Here is a 21791-nt window from a genome sequence, read left to right on the forward strand (position 1 = left end):
CAGAAAGGACTTTAACCTCAGGTCTATTAATTTGGCTTCTATCACTGGTCAGAGTGACACTTTATGTTCTAAATCATAAATACATGATTTGCCCTTGGTATGCTCTAGCAATTCTGTTTTCTTGCCATCAAAGTTTATCTCATTGCAGGAATGGAAAATGTACAGATTGGTGATATCACACAGGTGAGTGTTTACAGCCTTGAGAATCTGACATGCAGGTGGGAATTTTACCATGTGGGCATTCACTTGAGTTCTTACACCGCCTCCAGATCAGCCTCAGCCGTGGGCCCTATAAATAAAGTTCAGGAGTGACCCTGAATTCTGGACTCTGGGAACACCCTTGACCATGAAGTTGATCCTGGTTTTTGGTGCCCTTCTGGGGCATATCTACTGTCGAGAAACATTTGTGGGGTAAGTTATGCTTTCTGGTGTCTGTTTGAACTTTTTTTTTTACCTGATTCACAGGGTCTCACTGGATTGTCACAGAATAATGGGTGCAAGTGTTCAGCATTTTCAGAGAGGTTCTCTTAGATTTAGAGAGGGAATAGTGGGAATGACAGAAATGAGTGACCCAAGAAAGAGATGAATGACATCTAAAGGAAAAAACAAAGTGAAGTCTGAACACATATACCTTATATCTCTCTCCCCTGATGATCTGAATGTAGGGATGGTGGGCATCAGTGAAAATAAAGCAGCTTGGCCGATTGTCTCAGTGCATCTCAGTAAGTGATGGGTTACTCTCCCACCACCTCCTCCTGGCCATTCTGGGCTTTGCCCTCCACGTCAGCCCTTGTCCTCCCCATCTCCAGATCTAGTGCCCGGGCCACGGAACTTCACGAGGTGGGAGGACCAGGGCTGTAGATTTCAGCCCAAATCCAACTCTCGTGGCATCATAGGATTCACCTTTGCTCTAAAGTACTTTGTTTTCAAGATTCTATGAAAGGCTTCAGGCAGCATTTTTTGAAGAATGTTCCAGGGAATTAAGGAAGTGGTCAAATAAGTTTGGCCCTAAGTAGTGGGTGGTCAAATAAACTTGGAAATCAGCGGTTTAACAAACTATAGGATTTCCAGTGACTTTTACTAAATTCTTGTGCATTGTAAATCTATAAGAAGGGATCTAGGTTGCTGCATTTACCCGTTTTTTGGATCATCAAACTCCTCCCCGCTTTTTTTTTTAAAATGTCCTGAGCAACTCAAAGGGCAACTATTCCTTAGAACACACACCAGGAAATATTAGCCCAAAGCAGTACTTTTCTCAATGCCTTCCCATTACAAAGGAGGGCTCCTGGGCTGTCTGTACTAACCAAAAGGAATGTGACTCAAGTGGAAGAATTTTCAGATCATGGGGCAAGTGGATACTTGTAGGCAGAAGAGCCTTGAAGATCTCACGCTATTACTTACGTATTTTACTAATGTTCATTGGAAGTTGCATGGCACTTGGTTTCAGAAGGTCTGGTTTCTGGTCCTTGTATATGGCTCTTTGTACCAATCCTTTCTCCACTGCACAAATGCTCAGGGCAGTGACTCAGGAAGTCAGCCTACTTGGAGAAAGGACAGAGGAGAAGGAATCTCTATTGCCAAGGAAGGGCTATACAAATCCAGATCTACTCCCCAACTTTTTTCTAAGGATATATGTTTGCTTGTTTTGCAACTTCTCTTTCCTGCCAAGGTGTCCCTGATATCTTTTATTCCTCATTATGCGTGTGTATGGTTTTGTGTGTGGAGAGCACACCATGATTTTTCAGGGTCCTAGTTGTCTTTGGCATACCCCAAGCTTGGGCCACATGAATGGGGTTTGGAGATGGAACTCTAATACATTTCAGTGAACAACAACAACAAAACATCCTAGGTCTACCCAGATGTGAATTCGATTTCCTCTTACAAGCACCAACCTAATTATTCCACTTAAAAAAAAAAAAAACCCCACCTCATTTCTGAAAAGCAGGAACAGACAAGTTTTAAAAGCTATTGCTTTATGACCAGCAGGTGTTATTTTATAAATAATCATTAGCTAAAGGAAAGGTAACTTTAATGGCAAGCTTCCTGCTAGGCGTAGGTACACCTCTTAATTATTATCTAGATACCATTTCCTTGGGGGGAAGTAAAGCCATTCTACCAAGTCCTCATTCTGGCGATGTGGGTCAGTATACAATTTATTAGTTTCTCAATTGTCAAAGAGATTATTAACTGCTCCATTAAGCTCCTACATGCAGAGAGTAACAGGAGCAGAAAGCAACAGGAAAGAGTGTCCAGGCTTTGCTTTTAAGATCATGTCTGTGGTTAATATTCTTAGGGACCAGGTTCTTGAGATCTCACCAAGGAATGAAGAACAAGTAAATCATCTGGTGGAATTGGAAGCTGAAGAACATCTTCAGGTATCCATCCTAGAGGGAGCTTCTGTTTCCCAAAATGACTACTCCACAGTTAGACACGATGATTGGGATCTCTTTAGATTGGATCTCATCTTCTCTGACATAGCGTGGAACGCAAACTCAAGGAGCTGGGATATGGAAAGCTTGGGCTCTAGTTTCGACTCTGTGACACTGGGGAAGTCACCTACCTTCCCTGTGTCTCATTATCTCATTCAGTATAATGAGGATAAATATACCATTCTTCTATCTCACAGGTTTATCATAAGAGTGAAAAGAGAGATCAGTTGTGAAAGTTACTTTGAAAAATTGCTGAACAGGGGCACCTGGGTGGCCTAGTCGGTTAAGTGTCTGCCTTCGGCTTGGGTTGTGATCCCAGGGTCCTGGCTTTGAGCTCCACGTCGGGCTCCCTGCCCAGCGGGGAGCCTGCTTCTCCCTCTCCTTCTGCCTGCCGCTCACCCTGCTTGTGCTCTCTCGCTATCTCTGTCACTGTCTCTATCAGATAAATAAATAAAATCTTGAAAAAAAAAGAAAAATTGCTGAACAGCTTTAATGCATTATTTCCATCCTAAAATAATTTACAGTATTAATGTTCTGTTATGAAATGAATTGGATTGGAATGTCAACTGTTAAAAAAAAACTGCCATAGTTTTAAAATAATCTTTGCCTTCTGCCAGTTTTAATATCTAACCGTAGGGGGGTACAAACAATATGACACATAGGCCCCTGCTTGGATATTTAAAAACCCTCTTGCAATATCAGAGTGATTCTACAGTGATTCTAGTCTTGCGGGCTGGTAAAATGGATACAAATTGATTTCTGGAAATCTGTCCATTTCCCTGGAATGACCCACTTATTGCCTCAGCCTTTTACCCCTTCCAGCTTGATTTTTGGAAATCACCCACGATCCCAGGAGAGACAGCCCATGTCCGAGTTCCTTTTGTGAACGTCCAGGCAGTCAAAGTTTTCTTGGAGTCCCAGGGAATTGCTTATTCCACCATGATTGAAGATGTTCAGGTAATTATCCCATCGACCATCCTTCCAGAGTCTTGCTGGTCTACATGAACTGACAATCCATCCTTTTTTCTCCTTGGATACCCTCTGCCAGGGAAAGGGACCTGTGGGTGCCACTGGGGCCTTCCTGCAGTCTGGGCTACCCCTGACACTGACCCTCTCCCTTTTGCATTTGGCATAAGTGGAATATGGTAATAAAAATCTTAAGGGAAAGGGCAAAACAATCTCTGGCAGAAATATAAAGTACAAACTGAAGGGTGTTCATTTAAGTAAAAGTAAAACCTTATTCATTTAGTTTTTAATTGGGGGTTAGCTCGGGCCCTGCGTTCCCAGAAAGGTAGGAGAGCTATAACACAACCACGGGACTAACTGTCATCCCATATTTGCCGCGTCTGGCTGGCCAGAGGTCCTGTTAGCACCTCATCCCCTTTCAGGATGCTGCCAGAATAAGGGAAAGGCATGACCCTAAAGCCTGTATGACAGGAAGAGGATGCTTGGGACTGGGGACCTGAGTGTTGGCATTTCCCTCACAACTGTAGATGCAAATGGATTGCCATGAACTGATCATAGGTGTGACTGGTTTATCTTAGGTTCTGTTGGACAAAGAGAATGAAGAAATGTTACTTAATCAGAGAAGACAACGGGATGGTAACTTCAACTTTGAGGCTTATCATACTTTGCAAGAGGTAGGTGTTTCAAAATGAACATCAGAGGAATGGGCCGTTTTCTCCTCTGATGACAAGGCTTTTACTTCTACCTTGTGATTTAATGGGGAGTATTCTCATATGATCTCCTCACTTCTCCAATTTTCTCTAGGATCTCACAGCCAGTATCAGTGTCACTGCTTTAAGGCAGGACCCTGAAGCCACTTGCCCATCCCAGGGGCCATTCCATTATTTGGAATTGTCTAGGAGTGTCTTTTTTTTTTTTTTTTTTAAGATTTTATGTATTTATTGGACAGAGAGAGACACAGCGAGAGAGGGAACACAAGCAGGGGGAGTGGGAGAGGGAGAAGCAAGCTTCCTGTGGAGCAGGGAGCCCGATGCGGGGCTCGATCCCAGGACCCCGGGATCACCACCCGAGCTGAAGGCAGATGCCCAACGACTGAGCCACCCAGGAGCCCCTGTCTAGGAGTGTCTTAAGTGAGCACACAAACAGCCTCTTCTGCTCATGAGCCTCTCCCCTCAAGGCCCTTCTGCCCATTTCTGACCTGTGATGCCCCCAAAGCCACTTGAGAACTGTGCTTCCTGGCTGCCATTGATAATGGAATCGGGGGAGACCCTGACACCTCTGACTTTCTGCTGAGGGTTGGGTCTCCCAACATGACCAACACTCCCAGACCTAGTAGTAGCAAAGTCTTGTGAGGTCTCTGCTGTCTCGCTGGAGTTTTGTTGGTGTGAAGACTGCCCCCCTTCCTCCAGCTGGGTCACACACTGCCACCCGCACATCTGGGCAGGGCTGTACTTGCCTCTTTGTGACACAGAACTTTTCTCGGGGTTCACAGGGGTCCATGTGCCTAAATGATTTGGAGTGGGCGAATGGAAGGGAGAGGATGAAGAGATGGGGGCTGGAGGGTAACAGGGAGAGGTGGGGGAGTAGGGCAGAGCCAGAGAGGAGGAATCCGGTGGGTACTCATCCCCTAAACCAGCAATTCTAAATGCAAAGAAGTCTGAAACTCATTTTTTCCCCGATTTATTTGGTGGCAAAAGCTGACCTGACCTAAACTCATCTGGGGGCAAACTCTGACCTTAACTGACTTGCTACTCATTTGTCTCACTGCCAGAAATATCTTTTTTTAAAAAGATTTTTTAATTTATTTGACAGAGAGAGACACAGCGAAAGAGGGAACACAAGCAGGGGGAGCGGGAGAGGGAGAAGCAGGCTCCCCGCGGAGCAGGGAGCCCGATGCGGGGCTCCCTGGGATCATGACCCGAGCTGAAGGCAGACGCTTAACGACTGAGCCACCCAGGCGCCCCTCACTGCCAGAAATATTAATGTCTCCGAATATGGAGTAATGCCACATGTACAATATACAATATAGGCTTCCTCCAACCTTTTTTTTCTAAGATTTTTATTTATTTACCTGACAGAGAGAGAGAGAGAGAGAGAGAAAGACAGCGCACAAGCAGGGGGGGTAGCTGAGGGAGAGGCAGAAGGGGGCTCCCCACTTGAGCAGGGAGCCCAAGGCGAGGCTCCATCCCAGGGACCCCGGGATCATAACCTGAGCCCCCCCAGGCGCCCCCTTCCTCCGACCTTTCTTAAAAATTTTTTTTCTTAATTTGAACTATGTATGGCCCCTATGGGTTTCAGCTAAGGGATTGTGAACCAGTACAAAGAATGAGGGGTAAAGGGCGTGAAGAAAGTGAGAGGCTCGCTGGCTCGCTCTCTCCTTTGCCTGGCCTCACAAAGTGGTGTCCGTGTCGTCGGGGCGCAAGCGCCGGCAGCGGCCGGAGGGGCCGTTTTCACGCGGGTCCCTCGCCCAGGCACGTCTCAGTCCCAGCCACGGACCCAGCTCGGGTGGCCCGGCTGCACAGCGTTTCAGTCAGCCTCCAAGTAGGGGCCCAGGGGGCTGGTGACGGAAGTGCCTCAGAGGCCAGCCCCGTCGCCCCCGGCCTGAACCAGCCCCGCTGCCTTTTGTAGCGCCGGCCTCCAAGTCCACCTTTTTTTGGGGGGGTGCCCCTGCCATGCGTGTCCCTCTGCTAGTAAGGGCGAGCAGGTGTGTGGCCAGGAAAGCTATCCCTCCGAGCGGGGCTGAGGAAAGCCACAGGCAAGCCAGGGGAGTGCCATTTTGTCGGAAGCGCAAAGCCGGAACGAGCCGGCTCCGCTGCCACAAAATGGCTTCCCCTTTTCCCACCCCGGCGGACGCCCGGTGACTCATCGTGTCTTCGCTTTGTGTCCAACGTCCTCAGTCCCGCAGCATCTGCCGCGCTGCCCTCTCCGCTTCCCGGAAGGAATGGAAATGGAGGCGGGAGAAAAGTCATTAATGGTTGCATCACATCATTCATTTGCAAATGTCTACTTATTCTTACACATTTCAGATTTCCCAAGAAATGGATAACATCGTTGCTCAGCACCCGGGTCTAGTGAGCAAAGTGAATATTGGCCATTCTTTTGAAAAGCGGCCCATGAACGTGCTCAAGGTACACAAGTGCAGCTGTGGGTTTTCCTCCCGAGGTTTCTAGAATCTCGCCGCTCCCAGGCGGGCCGTCAGTCCCGGCTCTGCCTGCAGAGCAGTTCCTCTCCCTCCCCCCCCACCCCCTTCCCTTTTCTCCTCCTAACCGGTCCTTGCTGGTTTTGAGTATCCACCTCCCCACTACCCCCAACCCCCCCCTTTCCTTTTCTTTTTCTCTTTCTTGCGCAAGCTGACGCAGGTCTGCAGGAGTGAATTAATGCTCTCATTTTGATAGATTCGCTCGCAGGGAACCAGAGGCGAACGCGCCAATAGGAACAGAGGAAGGGGGAGGCGGTGCGGGCCCCAGGGCGAGGGGGGCGGATGGAGGAGGTGACGGGGGTCCCAGGGCGAAGGCCGGGGATGGAGGAAATGACGAGGGCCCCAGGGTGAGGGAGGTATGGGGGTGGTCGTCCGCCGTGAGGTGGGGGCTTTGGGGGAGGTGGTGTGGGCCCCGGGGGTGAAAGGGGAGAGGGACGGGGTGCGGCCCTCAGGGTGAGCAGGGGGGATGGAGGAGGTATTCTGTAATTAATCAAGGTAGGAGTTCTATACCTTGTTTCCCTTTTCTTTTCCTTTTCTTTTTTCTCTTTCTTTTTTAAACCAAGAAATTAAAAAAAAAAAAAAAAAAAAGGCGCCAAGTACTTGCCTGAGCTGCATTTGAAAACAGAAGCGTCCCTGCAGTGTGCGGGAGGATGACAGGGCAGCTGAACTGCACAGGCAAATGCCCAGAAAACCAAGGCATTTGTTTGCTAGTTTGAAAAAGATTAGGGTTTTACTCCAACCTGTAACCTCTTACCGTCTTAGTGCTGATAGTTTCAAGCTTTTTTACTTTGCCCCGAAAAAGTGAAACTTATTTACCAGGTTTCCTAGAAAGAGTTTGTGAAAGAGGGGGGAAAAAAAAAGAGATAATGTCACAACTCCCTACTAAATTTGGAAATGTTATGGCTGAGAACCAACGGACTCATTGGGACAGATGGATTTCTCCAGAGTGTTTCTCCCGAAGCAGGCTTGAGAGAAGTGGTTTGCCTACTTTATGACACCGTGGTACATTTGCTAATATTTACTACCTTCTTTAAAAAAATTTTTTTTTTCCTCTTCCCTGTTTCTCCTACCACTGGGCCAGGAAATCCCAGATTCTCCTCCCCCTCGGATTGTCCTGGCCTTCTCTTCTCTAGGGTAGTTCGTGGGTGAGAATGTTACGTGTTTTTGAAAGTTCCCCACTTTCTACAATTGAGCTCTTTGGAGGAAAAGACATGAAACACTTATAACTAAAACTCTCGAAGCCCATGAAATGTAATTTTTAGCAAGGATTTGCATTTCTCATTTACCTTATCTGCTATGTTTAGAATGCAGCGCAGAGATAGAAGTTGATGGTGCAAAAATAATCTTTTCCTCCCCATTTACTGATCCAATTGGCAAAGCCACTCTTCCAAATAAAACTGAGACACTTAGATCATAAAATTTAAACTCTGGAAAACACCTCCAGAACCTACCATCCTGTTTTTATGAAGGACTCAAAAGGTTATCACAAGCATTTTTATTACAAAAATAACACAATCATTGTAAAAATTGGAAAATAGAGAAGCAAAAAAGGAAAAACATCCCGAGTTCCACGGCTATGGGGTGATAGCCGTTAATATTTTGTTGTAATACATCTTGCTATTTCTCCCTTCCTCCCCTCTTCCTTTGTCTCATATGTTTGTGTGTGTATATATATAAACATACATACATGAATTAGCCTTTTAAGAGAATTGAAAATGCATCATACTATTCTGTAACCTGTTTTGTAAAATTTACAACAAATGATTTCCCGTCCTTACATTATCTGCAACGAGTTTTTACAGATATCAGAGGAGGAAAAGTCTATGCCCTCTTGTTAGCCTGCATTTAAACTTCTATTAAAAGCAGGGGATCAGAAAAATCACGTGAAATAAGAGTTAATCGACAGCATCTCTGTCTACACCTCCTCCTTCTCTCTCAGTCACATCAAGTACAGAAAGAGGGACGGACAGACAAGGCCTCAGGGGAAAAGATTGGGGACAGGAGCCTGCAGCGGTGGAGTTGTTCACATTTCCACACTGTTTTACAGTTCAGCACCGGAGGAGACAAGCCAGCCATCTGGCTAGATGCCGGGATCCATGCTCGTGAGTGGGTTACACAAGCTACTGCACTGTGGACAGCAAATAAGGTCATTTTTCCTATAATTCCTCGATTATTTTGACTTTCTGGGGTTAGGCCCCACCTAATCACGCAACGGTCTTTGTGGTCCTAACGGTTGATGCTCTCCGCGAGCTTTTCTTTGCACCGGCAGGAAATAGGCCCGTTCAACCTTTTTGGGGATTGTGGTATTGCAACAACTAGCACATTGGCACTGTCCCCAGGCCTGCCGGCCACTGTGTTCTCTGTTAATAGGCACAGCCAGAAGAGATTGAGAGGGTGCTAAGTAAGGACCCCAGGAGTCAGATTTCAGCATAAGAACAGACTAGAGAAAAATTGCTTTGCTGCCTTGGGCCCTGAGGGCTGAGGGACGATGTGCTAGAAATCTATAAAATCACCAGAGGGGCTCAGATGGAAAATATAAACAGGTGCTAGAAGAGTTTACTTTGCCCTATAGATCCAAAGTGAAATTAGTTAACGGTTTTTGGGTTTTTCTGAAAATGTTCCAAATCTGATTTTGAAGTCAGAGTGTCGCAATACCTTTCCTCCACATGTTCATTGGAATTAAGAGGACAGTGGGCTGGGTGTGACCTAGTCTGGTATTGCTTAAGTAATTCAAAAATGACATGCTATAAATCCGAATGTTAATTCATGAGCAAAGGAAATCAATCCACATCAGATCATTCAAGCATGTGCAACCACGTGCATACTGACTGATACATTTTTCCTTTCAATTAAAATGCAGTTACCTTTAGGGTATTATGAAATGGATATTTAACAGTTGAATAATAATGCCTTAGGATGGCTGAGCACAGGAAATGAATAAATTTTAATCCAGCAGAAACTTCAACTCCACTGCAATTGATCGCAAGTGGAAATTTAATTCCCCAAATGGAATTTAACCGGTCCTCTGTATCTTCAGAAAAGTCTCTACACATTTAAGTAATCTGTTGTTTGTCATGAGTACTTTTGGAAAGCTAGTCTCTGTGATGATGAAGGAAAACTGAAAAAATGTCTTCGGTGCACAGATCCCTATAAGCCACATATACCATTGCAAAATGCTTCCTTGGAATGAATAGAAAGAATTCCACTTTTGAGAGAGAATGGATAAGTGATATCTGAGTTTTACTTAAGTAAGTTATTCTGACTGGAAATAAAAGTATGGATGCTGGCATATTAAACACATGAGCATCACAGGAGACTGGGCTGTAGTCCTGGCAGGCTCTCATTGACCAGCAGTGGTATCTAGTTCATGTTCGAAAAAAAAACACATTGCCTTAATACTCCATCCCGTGTTCCCCCGTGAGAGGGGAGTGTGAAATTGATGTCTACATTGTCTCTGCTCAGATTGCCTCTGATTATGGAAATGATCCATCCATCACCTCCATTCTGGACACGATGGATATCTTCCTGCTGCCGGTCACAAATCCCGATGGATATGTGTTCTCTCAAACCAAAGTAAGCCTGGACCTTTTTCTTCAACAAGAATTTACGGAGATGTGTAGGAACTTAAACAAAAGTAACCTTTCTGTTCTTGGTTTACCAGAAGCGGAATGCGTAATTTCTCAGTAGTGGCCCTGAATTGAGGCATATAGTGGAGTTTATAATCACCTCTCATTCTGACACACGATGTCTTTACACATCGCCTCGGTCAGAGCCCATTTCAGCTGTTAGGCTGGACTATTAGAGCTCAGTGTTCACTGTGAGTCACCTAGGAGCTTTGTTCCAATTCTCTCTGCGTTTTTTGTGGTGGGGTTGATGGAAAAGAGGAGGCGGATGTTACCTGCTGATAATTAGATTGCAGTAGGATTTAGGTAGGCAGTATAATGCAGTTAGCATTTTACTTACAATCTGTAGAAGAAATCCTCTGTAATATCACTAAAAGGAGTTACGTAGATTTTTCCCCCTTTAAAATCTTATTACAGAACCCCACTGTGGCAACTGTGACCCCACATATATTCAAAGTGAATCAGAGCTTCAAGTTTATTTTTGGAGAGAGCTGACTACGCTAGTGTTTTTCAACGGGTGTTCAAAAAGAACTCATACAAATACTAGTACTCACCTCATGAGATATCCTATGAATAGAGGGCTGCACAGTCAAGTTTGGGAAGTACCGCCTACCATATCCCTCTCCTGGAGCCGCAGAAAAAAACAGGAAAGCATTAAGAAACTCTTAGAAGTGCTGAAGTACATTCGCGAATTTAGCTCTATAGTTTCCTGAAATATTCTATCACAGAACTCTTGCTCTCTCCCCACTTTTTGTTGTTGTTGTTGTTGTTATTTTTTGTTATTGTTAACACTGAATAGAACTGGTGTCCTATGGAAAATGGTTTGCCAGGTATTGATTTGAGGAGATGGGGGATTATTTACTTCTCATTTTGGTGAGATGACCAAGAAGCTCCTTGAAGAACCCCGTAGGAGGACTGTTTGACTACTTTGTGGGCAAGGGAAATTAGTGTAATTCCAAAGGGGCCTTCCCAGGAGGGAGCAAGGGAAATGAACAGGATTCTAAAGGGACCTTCTCATCAGGCCAAGTGACAGTCATTCTTTTTTTCCTGTCTTCTCTTTCGGTTGGATTTTAAAGAATCGTATGTGGCGGAAGACCCGGTCCAAGGTATCAGGAAGCTCCTGTGTTGGTGTTGATCCTAACCGGAATTGGGATGCAGGTTTTGGAGGTGAGCGCAGGGACTTGCCCCCAGGGATGGCCCGAAGTTGTCTGGCCAACTAGCTATTTTTGCAGGGCTCTGCAGTGCTGTCAGCCTGCTAAACCCATTCAGGATTGAAGCCATTTAAAAACCTATTTGAAAAACACTTAAGTAAATTCCCTTCACAGGCGCGTAGCGCTGTCACAGATCTCTGAGCAGCATTTAATATATTTTGTCTCACATCTTAGTTTTCCCTCAAGCTCTAGCCCAGCTCGGCTTCGCTTCTGAGTTTTCAGAGCAAGACTTGGCGCAATGGCGGGAGGCCTCACTCAGGAAGCCCTGAACCAACCACTAGAGGGGGTTAGGATCTATTCAGAGGAGAAGCATTACATCATCTCTGGATGTTTCGAGAAAGAAAACTAGAAAGAAGTACAAACAGGATTAAGAAATTGATTTTCAAAACAGATTCAAAGAGAAAATATTGGCTTGCTGCTCGGATTTTGTTGACTTGTGGCTCTAACTTTTTGGGGTTCAGTGGCAGCCTGGTTGGGGGGCTCCTTTATGGTTTTTAGGGACCAGTTAAAACTCCTATGTTTCTCTAATCACAGAACTGAAATTTGTTTGTTTTTTCCTCACTAGTTCTGGTCACAGTGAGGTTAGAAACTGTCTTTCATTGCACCTAGTACAGTGTCTGGAACATAGAAGGCCATCACTAAGTATTTGTAAGACAAATGAATTAATGAGAGTTATTGAACCAAGAAAAGACCCACTCAGGAATTATGACAGGATATGGATGAATGGCAAGTTCATTCATCGCTTTTATAATGTTTTTTTTTAGCATAGGAAAAAAAAAATCAAAGCATCAGATCCAAAATACCGAACAATGCCCAGGGATTCAATGTCAGGTATTTTCTTCCTGAAATATTATGGTTCTTATTAAATAATCTTGAAATAAAGTGACAGGTTGTATTTATACTTTGTCTATATCATTTAGAGACCCTGGGGAGTCCCAGCCTCTCCCTCGAAGTTTCTCTAGCATTCAGAGCCCTGGCCAGGCCACAGTGGACCACTTTGGTGGTCACGAGTAACTCCAGTTGCTGAGAAAATCAAGGCCGAAGGTGGCCTTGTTGTCAAGTGCAGTTGTGATTTCCTCACTGCAGAAAGGGTGTCAGAGGTTCCTTGCATTTGTGGCTTTGTGATTTAGAAGTACAGATGCATAGAATCTTCTACTCTTGGACGCTAAGAATTGGAAGAAATCCCAGAAAAAGAGCTTGCTCAACTCCCACCCAATGCAGGAATTCCATCCATAATGTTAAATCTAGCTTTCCTTCCAACAACTCCCACAGAGAGGAGATGATCTAATTTGATAGCTCTTTCTGCCATATAGAGGAACCATCTTTCTAAAGAAGAGAGGATGCATCCAGAATCACTTCACTTTGGCCTCCTGTGCCCTTAGATAGCACCTCCACCTAATGCAGGGACAGTCTTGCTGACTTCCTGAGGAGGAACTTAGTGATGCACGGTAAATGTATCCATACAGCATCTCCTTGAAGCTTACTGTTCCTACTGGGCTTCTTCTGCATCCCATCAGGACCTGGAGCCAGCAGCAACCCTTGCTCTGATTCCTACCGTGGACCCCATGCCAACTCTGAAGTTGAAGTGAAATCCATAGTGGACTTCATCAAGAGTCACGGGAAGATCAAGGCCTTCATTACCCTCCACAGCTATTCCCAGCTGCTGATGTTCCCCTATGGGTATACATGTACCCAGTCAGATAACTTTGATGAACTGGTAAGTTTCCAAAATGTATTTCAGCTCAGCCACAAAGGTCCATTGTGTGGACAAGTAAGTTTCAGTCATAAAGTTGGGTACTGAGATGGGGGTGTACTAGTGACAGGTTACAAAGATGAATGGGTCCTACCACTGAGAAGATTGTGATACAGGCAGAGGTTTGAAAGACTGGTTGTGGACTTTCCCAAATTAAGTTTCCTTGGGAAATAGAATTCATGAAATTACTGTTGCCTTAATCTAGATGAGCAGGAGCCTCAATTTGACCATGAATTCCCAGGATGCGCTTTCTGTTGCTTAGGACATAACCACTTGTTTTTGGACGTGAGGCTCTTACATCTGTAGTCAGATGCTGTCAGATGCTGGATGCTAAACAGTACTGTCTCCCAGCTCTTTGCCTTATAGCTTCCTGGTGCTTTCCACTCTGTGACCTGCCATCATGCTGCACAGGTGTGTGATGTTGGGCATCAGACACTCCCTTCCCTAACTTGCTACCTTCCATCATCTTTCCTGTTTCAGGAATGAGCAAACTGGTGGCAGCCTTAAGTCAGATGGTGACATCTCAGGGGGCTACTTTACAGTTGAGCAAGAGCTTTCCCCAGCTGAAGAGAACATGCAGATACTCCCAATTTGGCTTTTAGGCTTGGTTTTTGAGACCCATATGTTAGAGATAAACCCTGAGATGGGACCTTTTGGTCAAATTACTTTCAAATACGTTATTGTCAGCAGCCTGGCAGAAATGCAATAAATTATTCCCATTTGGGTGTATCTTTCATCTCATCCGTTGGATTTTAGCCCTGTAGGGCAGTTTTCAGGGTTTTGTTGGTGAGTATTACCACTCAAGGCCAAATCAAGGGAAAAAGAACCTTAGGATTGAAAAGAACCTAAAAGGTACTTGTAGTAGACCTAGATGACCTTAAATCATCCAAACTGGGTGCTCATATCTCTGCCACATAGTCATCCATCCTGTGTTTGGACAGGGATTCTGTTCCATGTTGGAGCAGATTTGATTGTTTGAGTTCTTCCTCATAGAGAGTCCAAACCTTCTCCTTATGGTTTTTACCTGCCAGCCCTGGTTTATCATCTTGCTGTCTTTGAAAAGAAGCAAATCCATTAATCACTTGAAGACCAGTAACCTGGTTCTGCTAGGTTTTTCCATATCCCTACTCCATACCCACAGCTCCTTCAAGCACTCATAATATGGCCCCAAGTTCCCTCACCATTCTGGTTTGCTATTTTCCGAACATGCTTTGGATCGTCTCTGTTCTTCAAGAGTAGCTCCCAGGAGTGAACATAAAACTTGTGGGTTAACCAGCACAGAGCAGAGCGTGACCATAGCTGCCCTCCTCCAGACCGTGCACTTCTGCTTAAACAGTTGAGGGTCACATTAGTTTTTTGGCAGTAGCACTGTGCTGTTGACTCATGTTGGGCTCATTGACAACTGAAACCCCCAGGCTCTCTGAGGATTCTGCCGAGCCAGGTTCCCCCATCTGGTAATTGTACAGTTGTTTTCCTGGACCCAAGTTCAAGACCTTACATTTATCCCTAGCAAGGACAGTAAAGCCCCAATCAGTCAAAATTGGAACCCTCAAATAATGGAAAATATTTTGCTGAGCTCTAGTTCTTGGAAAAAGAGACAATCATAAGGAGGTAAGCCAATGTTAGGGATCTAGCAAAAAAAAAAAAAATCAACTTCCCGGGTACATCCTGGGGTCAGTACGTATTCTCTTTAGCCCCTTACTCCCACCCTATTTCCACCTACACCCCTGAACAAGGAGGGATGGTGGCAAAATAATGACCCTAGTGTATTTATTGCAAACACCTGGATGATCAAATAAACAATGAAGGTGTCTGTGTTGTATTTTCGAAGCCAACAGAAGTGAACTAATGTTTGCTTCTCAGTGAAAATGACTGAAACGAAAGGGCGTTGTGTTTAAGCCTGAGTTAACCAGAGAGTCCAGTTAATCAGACAGCCCCATTCTACTTTCTGCCCTTGGGCATTTGATTTTCAAGAAGCAAGTGTTATCCATCTACCTTTCCTTGGTTCTCTCACTCTAGAATGAAGTGGCCAAAAAGGCTGCCCAGGCTCTGGCCAGCCTGCACGGCACCAAGTACAAAGTGGGACCTATCTGCTCAGTCATCTGTAAGTATCTAATGTCTTTTTACAAATGACCCACTAAGCGGGCGCCATGTGATTTTGGGCCAGAGCCTTTCAGTGCCCTGATGTGAAATGGTTGGGTCTTCGTGTGTGGTGCCCAGCCCTGCCCGGTTTCCCCCCACAAGGTACTATGTGATATCTGGAACAAAGAGCTTCCTAAATATTTGAGCTATGTGCGTTGCTCTCTGCTTGTCCCGATCCTTCCAGCTCACTCTCGTTATGTGGAATCTCTTTGCCTAAAAATAAGCTTTTGTCAAGACTTGGCCCTAAGTCATCACTTTTATTAATTATTCCTTTCTTGGCTCAGAGGGGTTTATACCCTGAGTAGTGCTGTGGACTGGGTTGTGGGGGCAGAATGGGGGCGACTCTTTAAAAGGACCCAGATATTTCAGTGGATAGACTCTGTTGCAGCCATTTGTGCATGTAGAATTTGGGGAGACAAAGGGGAGGTAAATCCAGGAATACTGCTAATGGCAAGAATAAAGCTGGGGAGCCTGCTGTCAGACTTTCTGAGACTCCCCTCTCCCACGGTGGATTGGGATAGAAACAAGAAACAGCTGCAGTGCTGTGGGAAATCCTAATGCACCGTGCAGAGTCTTGAGTCCCCCAGAGGAATCTCCCCACTTGCTTATGGGCAAACCCAGAAACTCAAGAGCCCACAGTTGAATGCTCAGGAGTCTCCCTGTACTCCCACACCCATGGACCCTTTGGAAACAAATACTTCTTACAGGCACACACTCTGTTCAGCATACTTTTATTAAGCCTCTACTATGTGCTAATCGTTATGCCAAGTACTACGGACATAGAGAACCCGCAGGAAACTCACTGTTTAATGTGGGAGACAAACAGGAAGACAAGTGAACCTCAGTATGCTGTGTGCAGTAGTAGTCTAGATGTGATACAAAAGTGTTAGAAAGTTGGGAGGATTAAACAGTGGCAGAATCAGGAAAAGCTACGTATGGAAGAGGGCAGGATTTTGATGGCTGCTCACCAAATAGCTAGAGGAGGGGAAAAGAATGGGCCATTCTGGCTCTTTAACAGCACGGGCAAAGGCACAGAAGTAAGAAACTGCCTGATGGACTCTGCGAACCACAAGGAGGTTTGGAACTGCTGGAAGAAGGTGGGAACGAGGGGAGCGAGGGTTCAGGTTTTTGGGTGCCAAGTGAAGGAGTTTAAGTCTTAACCCATAACCCAAAGGATTCTAGAAGCCATTGGAGAGTTTTCAGCAGGGAGTGAGTGTGTTGAGGCACCGTGTTTTAAATAAAACACAGTAGCTACTAGCATTGGGAGGATGGAGTGTGATGGGCTGGAAGTAGGAAATTCCCACAGGAAGAGTAGGACTTGTTCAGGGGGAGGTGGTGGTCCTCGCTAGAGCAGTGCCGTGGAGGATCTGGGGAGACATGAAGCGGGGAAAACCAAAAGGCTTTGGTCAGTCATTAGATGTTGAGAGTTTCTCACCAAAGGTCATTGAACAGGGCCATTAATAGAGGGAGACCTCCGGGAAAGTGAAAGACGGCGTGGGGTTGGAGAGGGAATGAGTTCAGCTCCGGGCAAGTTGAGGCTGAGATAACTGTAGTGTTTTCTAGTGGGGATGCCCCGTAGGCTTTGGGCCACACGGCTCTGGGCTTCTCTGGAGAGAGAGACTTAAGAGTAGTTGACATAGAGAGGATGGTTGGAACAGGAGAGCAAGGACATCACCTGGAGCGGGAGGAGCCCTGGATGGAGGAGGGAAGCAAGCTGTCAGACAGCAGAGGGGGTTCGTGAGGGAGGGCCACACAGCAGGGCTGGGCAGAGGGGCCAAGAAGCTTGTGTTTCAGAAGCTGGTGGGGGGGGAGCAGTCGTCGGAAAGGAGGCAGGGGTTAACAATGATGAAAGGCTATGAGAAGGTCAACTATGCTGAGGACAGAATATTTACCACTGGATTTTTACGATGAGCTTCTTGGTGACCGTACCCAGACCGTTTCAGGAGCATGGTGAGGGTCACTGGAGGAGCACGGGATGGGGGAGCGCAGAGGTCTGGTGCGTGGACTGCTCTTTGGAGGAGCCCAGATGAGAAGGGAAGGAGAAAGAAATGGAGGGTGTCTTTTCTGAGATGAGAGCCTTATTTATTGACTGTGGGAAAAGGACCAATAGAGAGGGAGAGGTGGAAGCTCCAGGAGAGAGAAGAAACGAGCAAGGCAGTGACACTTCAGAGTAGGGGAGAAGAGGGACGAGAAGGAGTCAAGCAGAGGTGGGTAGAGCAGGCTCGACTCAGAGGAGCGAGCCTGCACACAGGCTGGAGGTGCCAGCCCAGCTACGTGTACGACGTTGTGCTGGGAATCTAAGGGAAGGCACGCTTGTTAGTCAAGCTTTTCTTTTCTTTCCTTTTCTTAGATTTTATTTATTTGACAGAGACACAGCGAGAGAGGGAACACAAGCAGGGGGAAGCGTTGAGGGAGAAGCAGGCTTCCCGCCGAGCAGGGAGCCCAACGTGGGGCTCGATCCCAGGACCCTGGGATCATGACCTGAGCCAAAGGCAGACGCTTAACCGACTGAGCCACCCAGGCGCCCCTAGTCACACTTTTCTTGACGGTAGTCTTGGAGAGCGGAGGAACAAGAGTTCACTTAGCATATCTAGGACAATTGATGGAAATCCAAAAACTGATCGTGAACGTTTCCCCACCCCCCGATTATGGTTTTTCTTTTCTTTCATTTTTTTTCTATTTTTTTTTTTTTTGCTATTATGAGGCATTTAAAAGACTTTATTAAAAAAAGAGATCCAATAATCATCACATTTTATGTTTCAATTTCATTCATAATTTTGTCAATGAACACAAATATAATTCTCTAGTTGTAATCAGTGTCTGTGTTCCATTTTGGGTCCAGCCTTTCTCAGTTAATGTTATTTTGTTATTTCCTGCAGGGTTCTGTGCATTTCTACTCCAGGTGTTTGTTATTCCAGTTATTCCAGATTGCTATACCCTGGTTATTGGGCCTTTGTATTGTTTGCTAAGTGGTGCGACTACATGTTGGTACAAACATGTTGGTACAGACGTCTTTTTCTTTTTTCTTTCTTTTTTTAAAAAATATTTATTTATTTGACAGAGAGAGACACAGCGAGAGAGGGAACACAGCAGGGGGAGTGGGAGAGGGAGAAGCAGGCTTCCCGCTGAGCAGGGAGCCCGACGTGGGGCTGGATCCCAGGACCCTGGGATCGTGACCTGAGCCGAAGGCAGACGCTTAACGACTGAGCCACCCAGGCGCCCCCAGACTTCTTTTTCTTTTAGATGATCCTTTTGGTGTATATTCCCAATGCAAGATTACCAAGTCAAACAGAACGAACAGATTTGGAGCTCTTGTTACATATTTTTTGGGCTCTTCTCTGGGAAGACTGATCTGCTTACAGTTGCCCCGACCTTTTTAAACCACGTTCCATGGGGGATTGTTCTCCCCTTTGGCAGAGGAACCCCCAGGAAGGAGGGCCCTGTGATTGCTGGCGCTGGGGAGGAAGGCCAGGATGGCCACTTAAGGCTGAGGGTTGCATGCTTTCTGTGTTGGGCAGCCTCTGAGTGGAGGCTGGAGTTGAGAATGTCAGCAGAATGGCATCCTGTGCTCTCCACGTGGGGTCTCAACCATCGTATTCTCGGAAGGCTCAGGTATAGTGTGTTTCTCTTGGTAAGGTTACAGATATTTCTAATAAGCAAGTATCAGACATGTGTAGGGTTTGCTGTGTGATCTTTTGGAACCTGACCATTAATGGTCAAGTAAGTTTGGGCTGCATTTTGCCCAGAGCTGACTCTGTTATCCTTGATTCTGGCCTCATGCCAGCGTGGACAAGCACTGCCTCTAAGAACAGGTCCCAATTAAGTACTTTTTGCCTCCTGCCCTAGATTGGTATGTAGCTCTGGGCTGAACACCTGCTTCACTCCACCCAAGAGGTGGCTGGACTCCTGTGGTGGGCGAGACATTTCCTGGGTAATTTCTCACCTGGAAAGGGCTCTGAGGAGCTGCACTACAATAGGCGAAGTTGTCACTTGAATTCTTTCTCAGAGAGGTGGAGGGTGAAAAAATCCAGACCTTGGGGATAGAGGCCTGGGTTTGAGTTATAGTTCTGCCACTTTGGAACCGAGTAATCTCAGGTGGGTCACTCATCCTCCTTTGTTTTTTTTTAATCTGTGAAATGGGTTGTTGAGAGGCTCAAAAGACAGGATGTAGAATAAAAGTGTTTGCAAACTGTAAGGCACTATATAAATGTTGCTTGTTAGTTTCCTGGTGGATTACTCCCCTCCAGGTACCTCTTACCTTTCACGTGGTCTGGCTTTTTTTTGATAGGATCCTAGTCGTTTATTGATAATGGTGGTTATAATCACAACTGAACTTTATTGAATGCTTATCCTACATACTTTATCCCAGCTCCTTCCCTTAATTTCTTGGAACCTCAGTTTCCTTATCTGTAAAATGGGAATAATACTAGTATCTGTCTTGGGACCCATGTGAGGATTAAATCAACCGATTTAGCATAGTACCTAACATATTTAGTAAGTGCTCAACAAGTGTTGGAACCATACACATAATGTTCTCCCATTTAATTCTCCCTGTGAAATAAGTACTATAGTATTATGGCTATGAACAGATGAAACCTTTGGGATTCAGAGAGGTAAGTGCCTTAGGTGACCCAGCTAATGATTTGCAGAATCAGGATTCAATCTGAAGCCAGTGTTCTGTCCACCATGGACCTCTTAGTGGGATAGGCTGTAGTCAGGTAGCGTAAGTTAGTAATTTTGGTACCCAGGAAGATTCAGTTCAAGTCAGCAACCATTTGGGTGAAGGCAAAGACACAAATCACAGGCATTTATAGTGTTAATTTATAATGTTAACCACTAATCCTACTTCTTCCTGGTACAACACCCTGGTCTTCCCCTCCATCCAGCCCCATTCTTAGGGGCTAGGTAATTTCCTCCATCTCTGCCCCCAACTTTTCCATTTGACCTCTACCCAACTTCCCTGGGAGGGGCCTCAGAGCCTGTCCATTGCTCAGCTCTCCTGAGTCATGATTGTCATAAGTCTTTGTAGGTTAATGCCACCTTCCTTCATCATCTGTCATGTCAACGGCCAAAATTTACACAGGTGCACATTACTTTATTGGTATAACCCATCGTGTATAAGTCCTGGGCCTATTATTTGATATCAGAATAAAACGTACTCCACCCTTATGCTGAAAGTTCCCAGAGGGCAGAGCCCAAATCTCTTACTCTATTTGTAATCCTTCTTCTCCCACAAGAGAAAATAAGGTCTACATCTAGCACTCCTCTAAAGAAGGAAGTGGTGTGGCCTCCTTAAGGTGTAGAAGGTGCCGATTGGGAGAGCAGGCAGGATTCCAAATGGGTGGGTGAAGCCAGAGGCTCCTAAAAACGCCAAAGGAAGGCTAAGTATAGCGTCCATTTGAATAACACCTTTTGCTTTTCAAATTAATCTTATATTTTTTCATAAGCATGACTCCCTATGAAGCTATCCCTGCTCTCAAGGACCATGCAGAGGGGCCTGACTTATCTTTGGTATTGGTGAAACCTAACATAGAGGTTATATATCTGGAGAGGCCAGAGGGAATAGCATAACCAGACTTTTTTCTCATTTGCCCTTCAGACCAAGCCAGTGGAGGAAGCATTGACTGGTCATATGACCATGGCATCAAATACTCATTTGCCTTTGAACTGAGGGACACCGGTCGATATGGTTTCCTCCTGCCGGCCAGGCAGATCTTGCCCACAGCTGAAGAGACCTGGCTTGGCTTGAAGACAATCATGGAGCATGTGCGAGACCATCCCTATTAGGGCTTTGGGGAATAGACACCATTAAAAGTTCTTTGATTTGAAGCAAAGTTGGGTTGTGATTATTCCTTTTTCTAATCCTGATCTTGGAGCACTATTTCTTTGATTTATGTTGCCCTAAAACATAACAAGCTACTGAGCTGTACCCCTTCATCTTTAAAAACAAACAAAACCCACCCTGAGCGAAAAGGCTCCCAACATCGTTTAAGAATTTTTTAAAAATTGTGGTAAAATATACATATCATAAGATTGACCATTTTCACCATTTTTAAGTGTGCAGTTCAGTGGCATTAAGTACATTCACAAGGTTGTGCAATCATTACCATCATTCATCTCTGGAAATTTTTCGTTATCCCAGACTGAAACTCTGTACCCATTCAGCATTAACTCCCCATTCTCTCTCCCGCCCGCCCTGCCCCCGGAAACCTCTATTCTACTTTCAGTGTATATGAATTTGCCTATTCCAGGTACCTCATATAAATGGAATCATACAGTATTTGTCCTTTCGTGACTGACTTGTTTTACTTAGCCTAATGTCCTCAAGGTTCATCCATGTTGTGGCATGTGTCAGCCCCTTCACCTTAATAGAGTAGCATTTTGGAGCTAGCAAGGGACTTTCGAGTTTCTTTATTCAATAAATACTAATTAAACAACTACATTGTGTCACACATTGTCCTAGATACT

General features: G+C 45.4%; 1 protein-coding gene across 1 annotated transcript; it reads left to right on the plus strand.

Moving 5' to 3' along the window:
• The first annotated feature begins 269 nt into the window (after positions 1–269).
• Positions 270–21311, plus strand: CPA2 (carboxypeptidase A2). The gene is made up of 11 exons (XM_027573207.2): positions 270–411; positions 2294–2375; positions 3252–3386; positions 3974–4069; positions 6422–6523; positions 8642–8740; positions 10057–10167; positions 11294–11384; positions 12946–13145; positions 15201–15285; positions 20923–21311. Exons 1-11 carry the CDS (start codon positions 347–349, stop codon positions 21108–21110), a joined length of 1254 nt encoding a protein of 417 aa, XP_027429008.1. The 5' UTR covers positions 270–346; the 3' UTR covers positions 21111–21311.
• Positions 21312–21791: the final 480 nt, after the last annotated feature.

The sequence above is a fragment of the Zalophus californianus genome, chromosome 12, assembly GCF_009762305.2.
Source record: "Zalophus californianus isolate mZalCal1 chromosome 12, mZalCal1.pri.v2, whole genome shotgun sequence".
Lineage (NCBI taxonomy): Eukaryota > Metazoa > Chordata > Mammalia > Carnivora > Otariidae > Zalophus > Zalophus californianus.

Excerpts from the sequence above, each read along its gene's own strand:
- CPA2 (XM_027573207.2), top strand. The coding sequence starts at position 347 with ATGAAGTTGATCCTGGTTTTTGGTGCCCTTCTGGGGCATATCTACTGT. Across the intron at positions 3,387-3,973 it reads CCATGATTGAAGATGTTCAG|GTTCTGTTGGACAAAGAGAA; the intron begins GTAATTATCCCA and ends GGTTTATCTTAG. Across the intron at positions 13,146-15,200 it reads CAGATAACTTTGATGAACTG|AATGAAGTGGCCAAAAAGGC; the intron begins GTAAGTTTCCAA and ends CTCTCACTCTAG.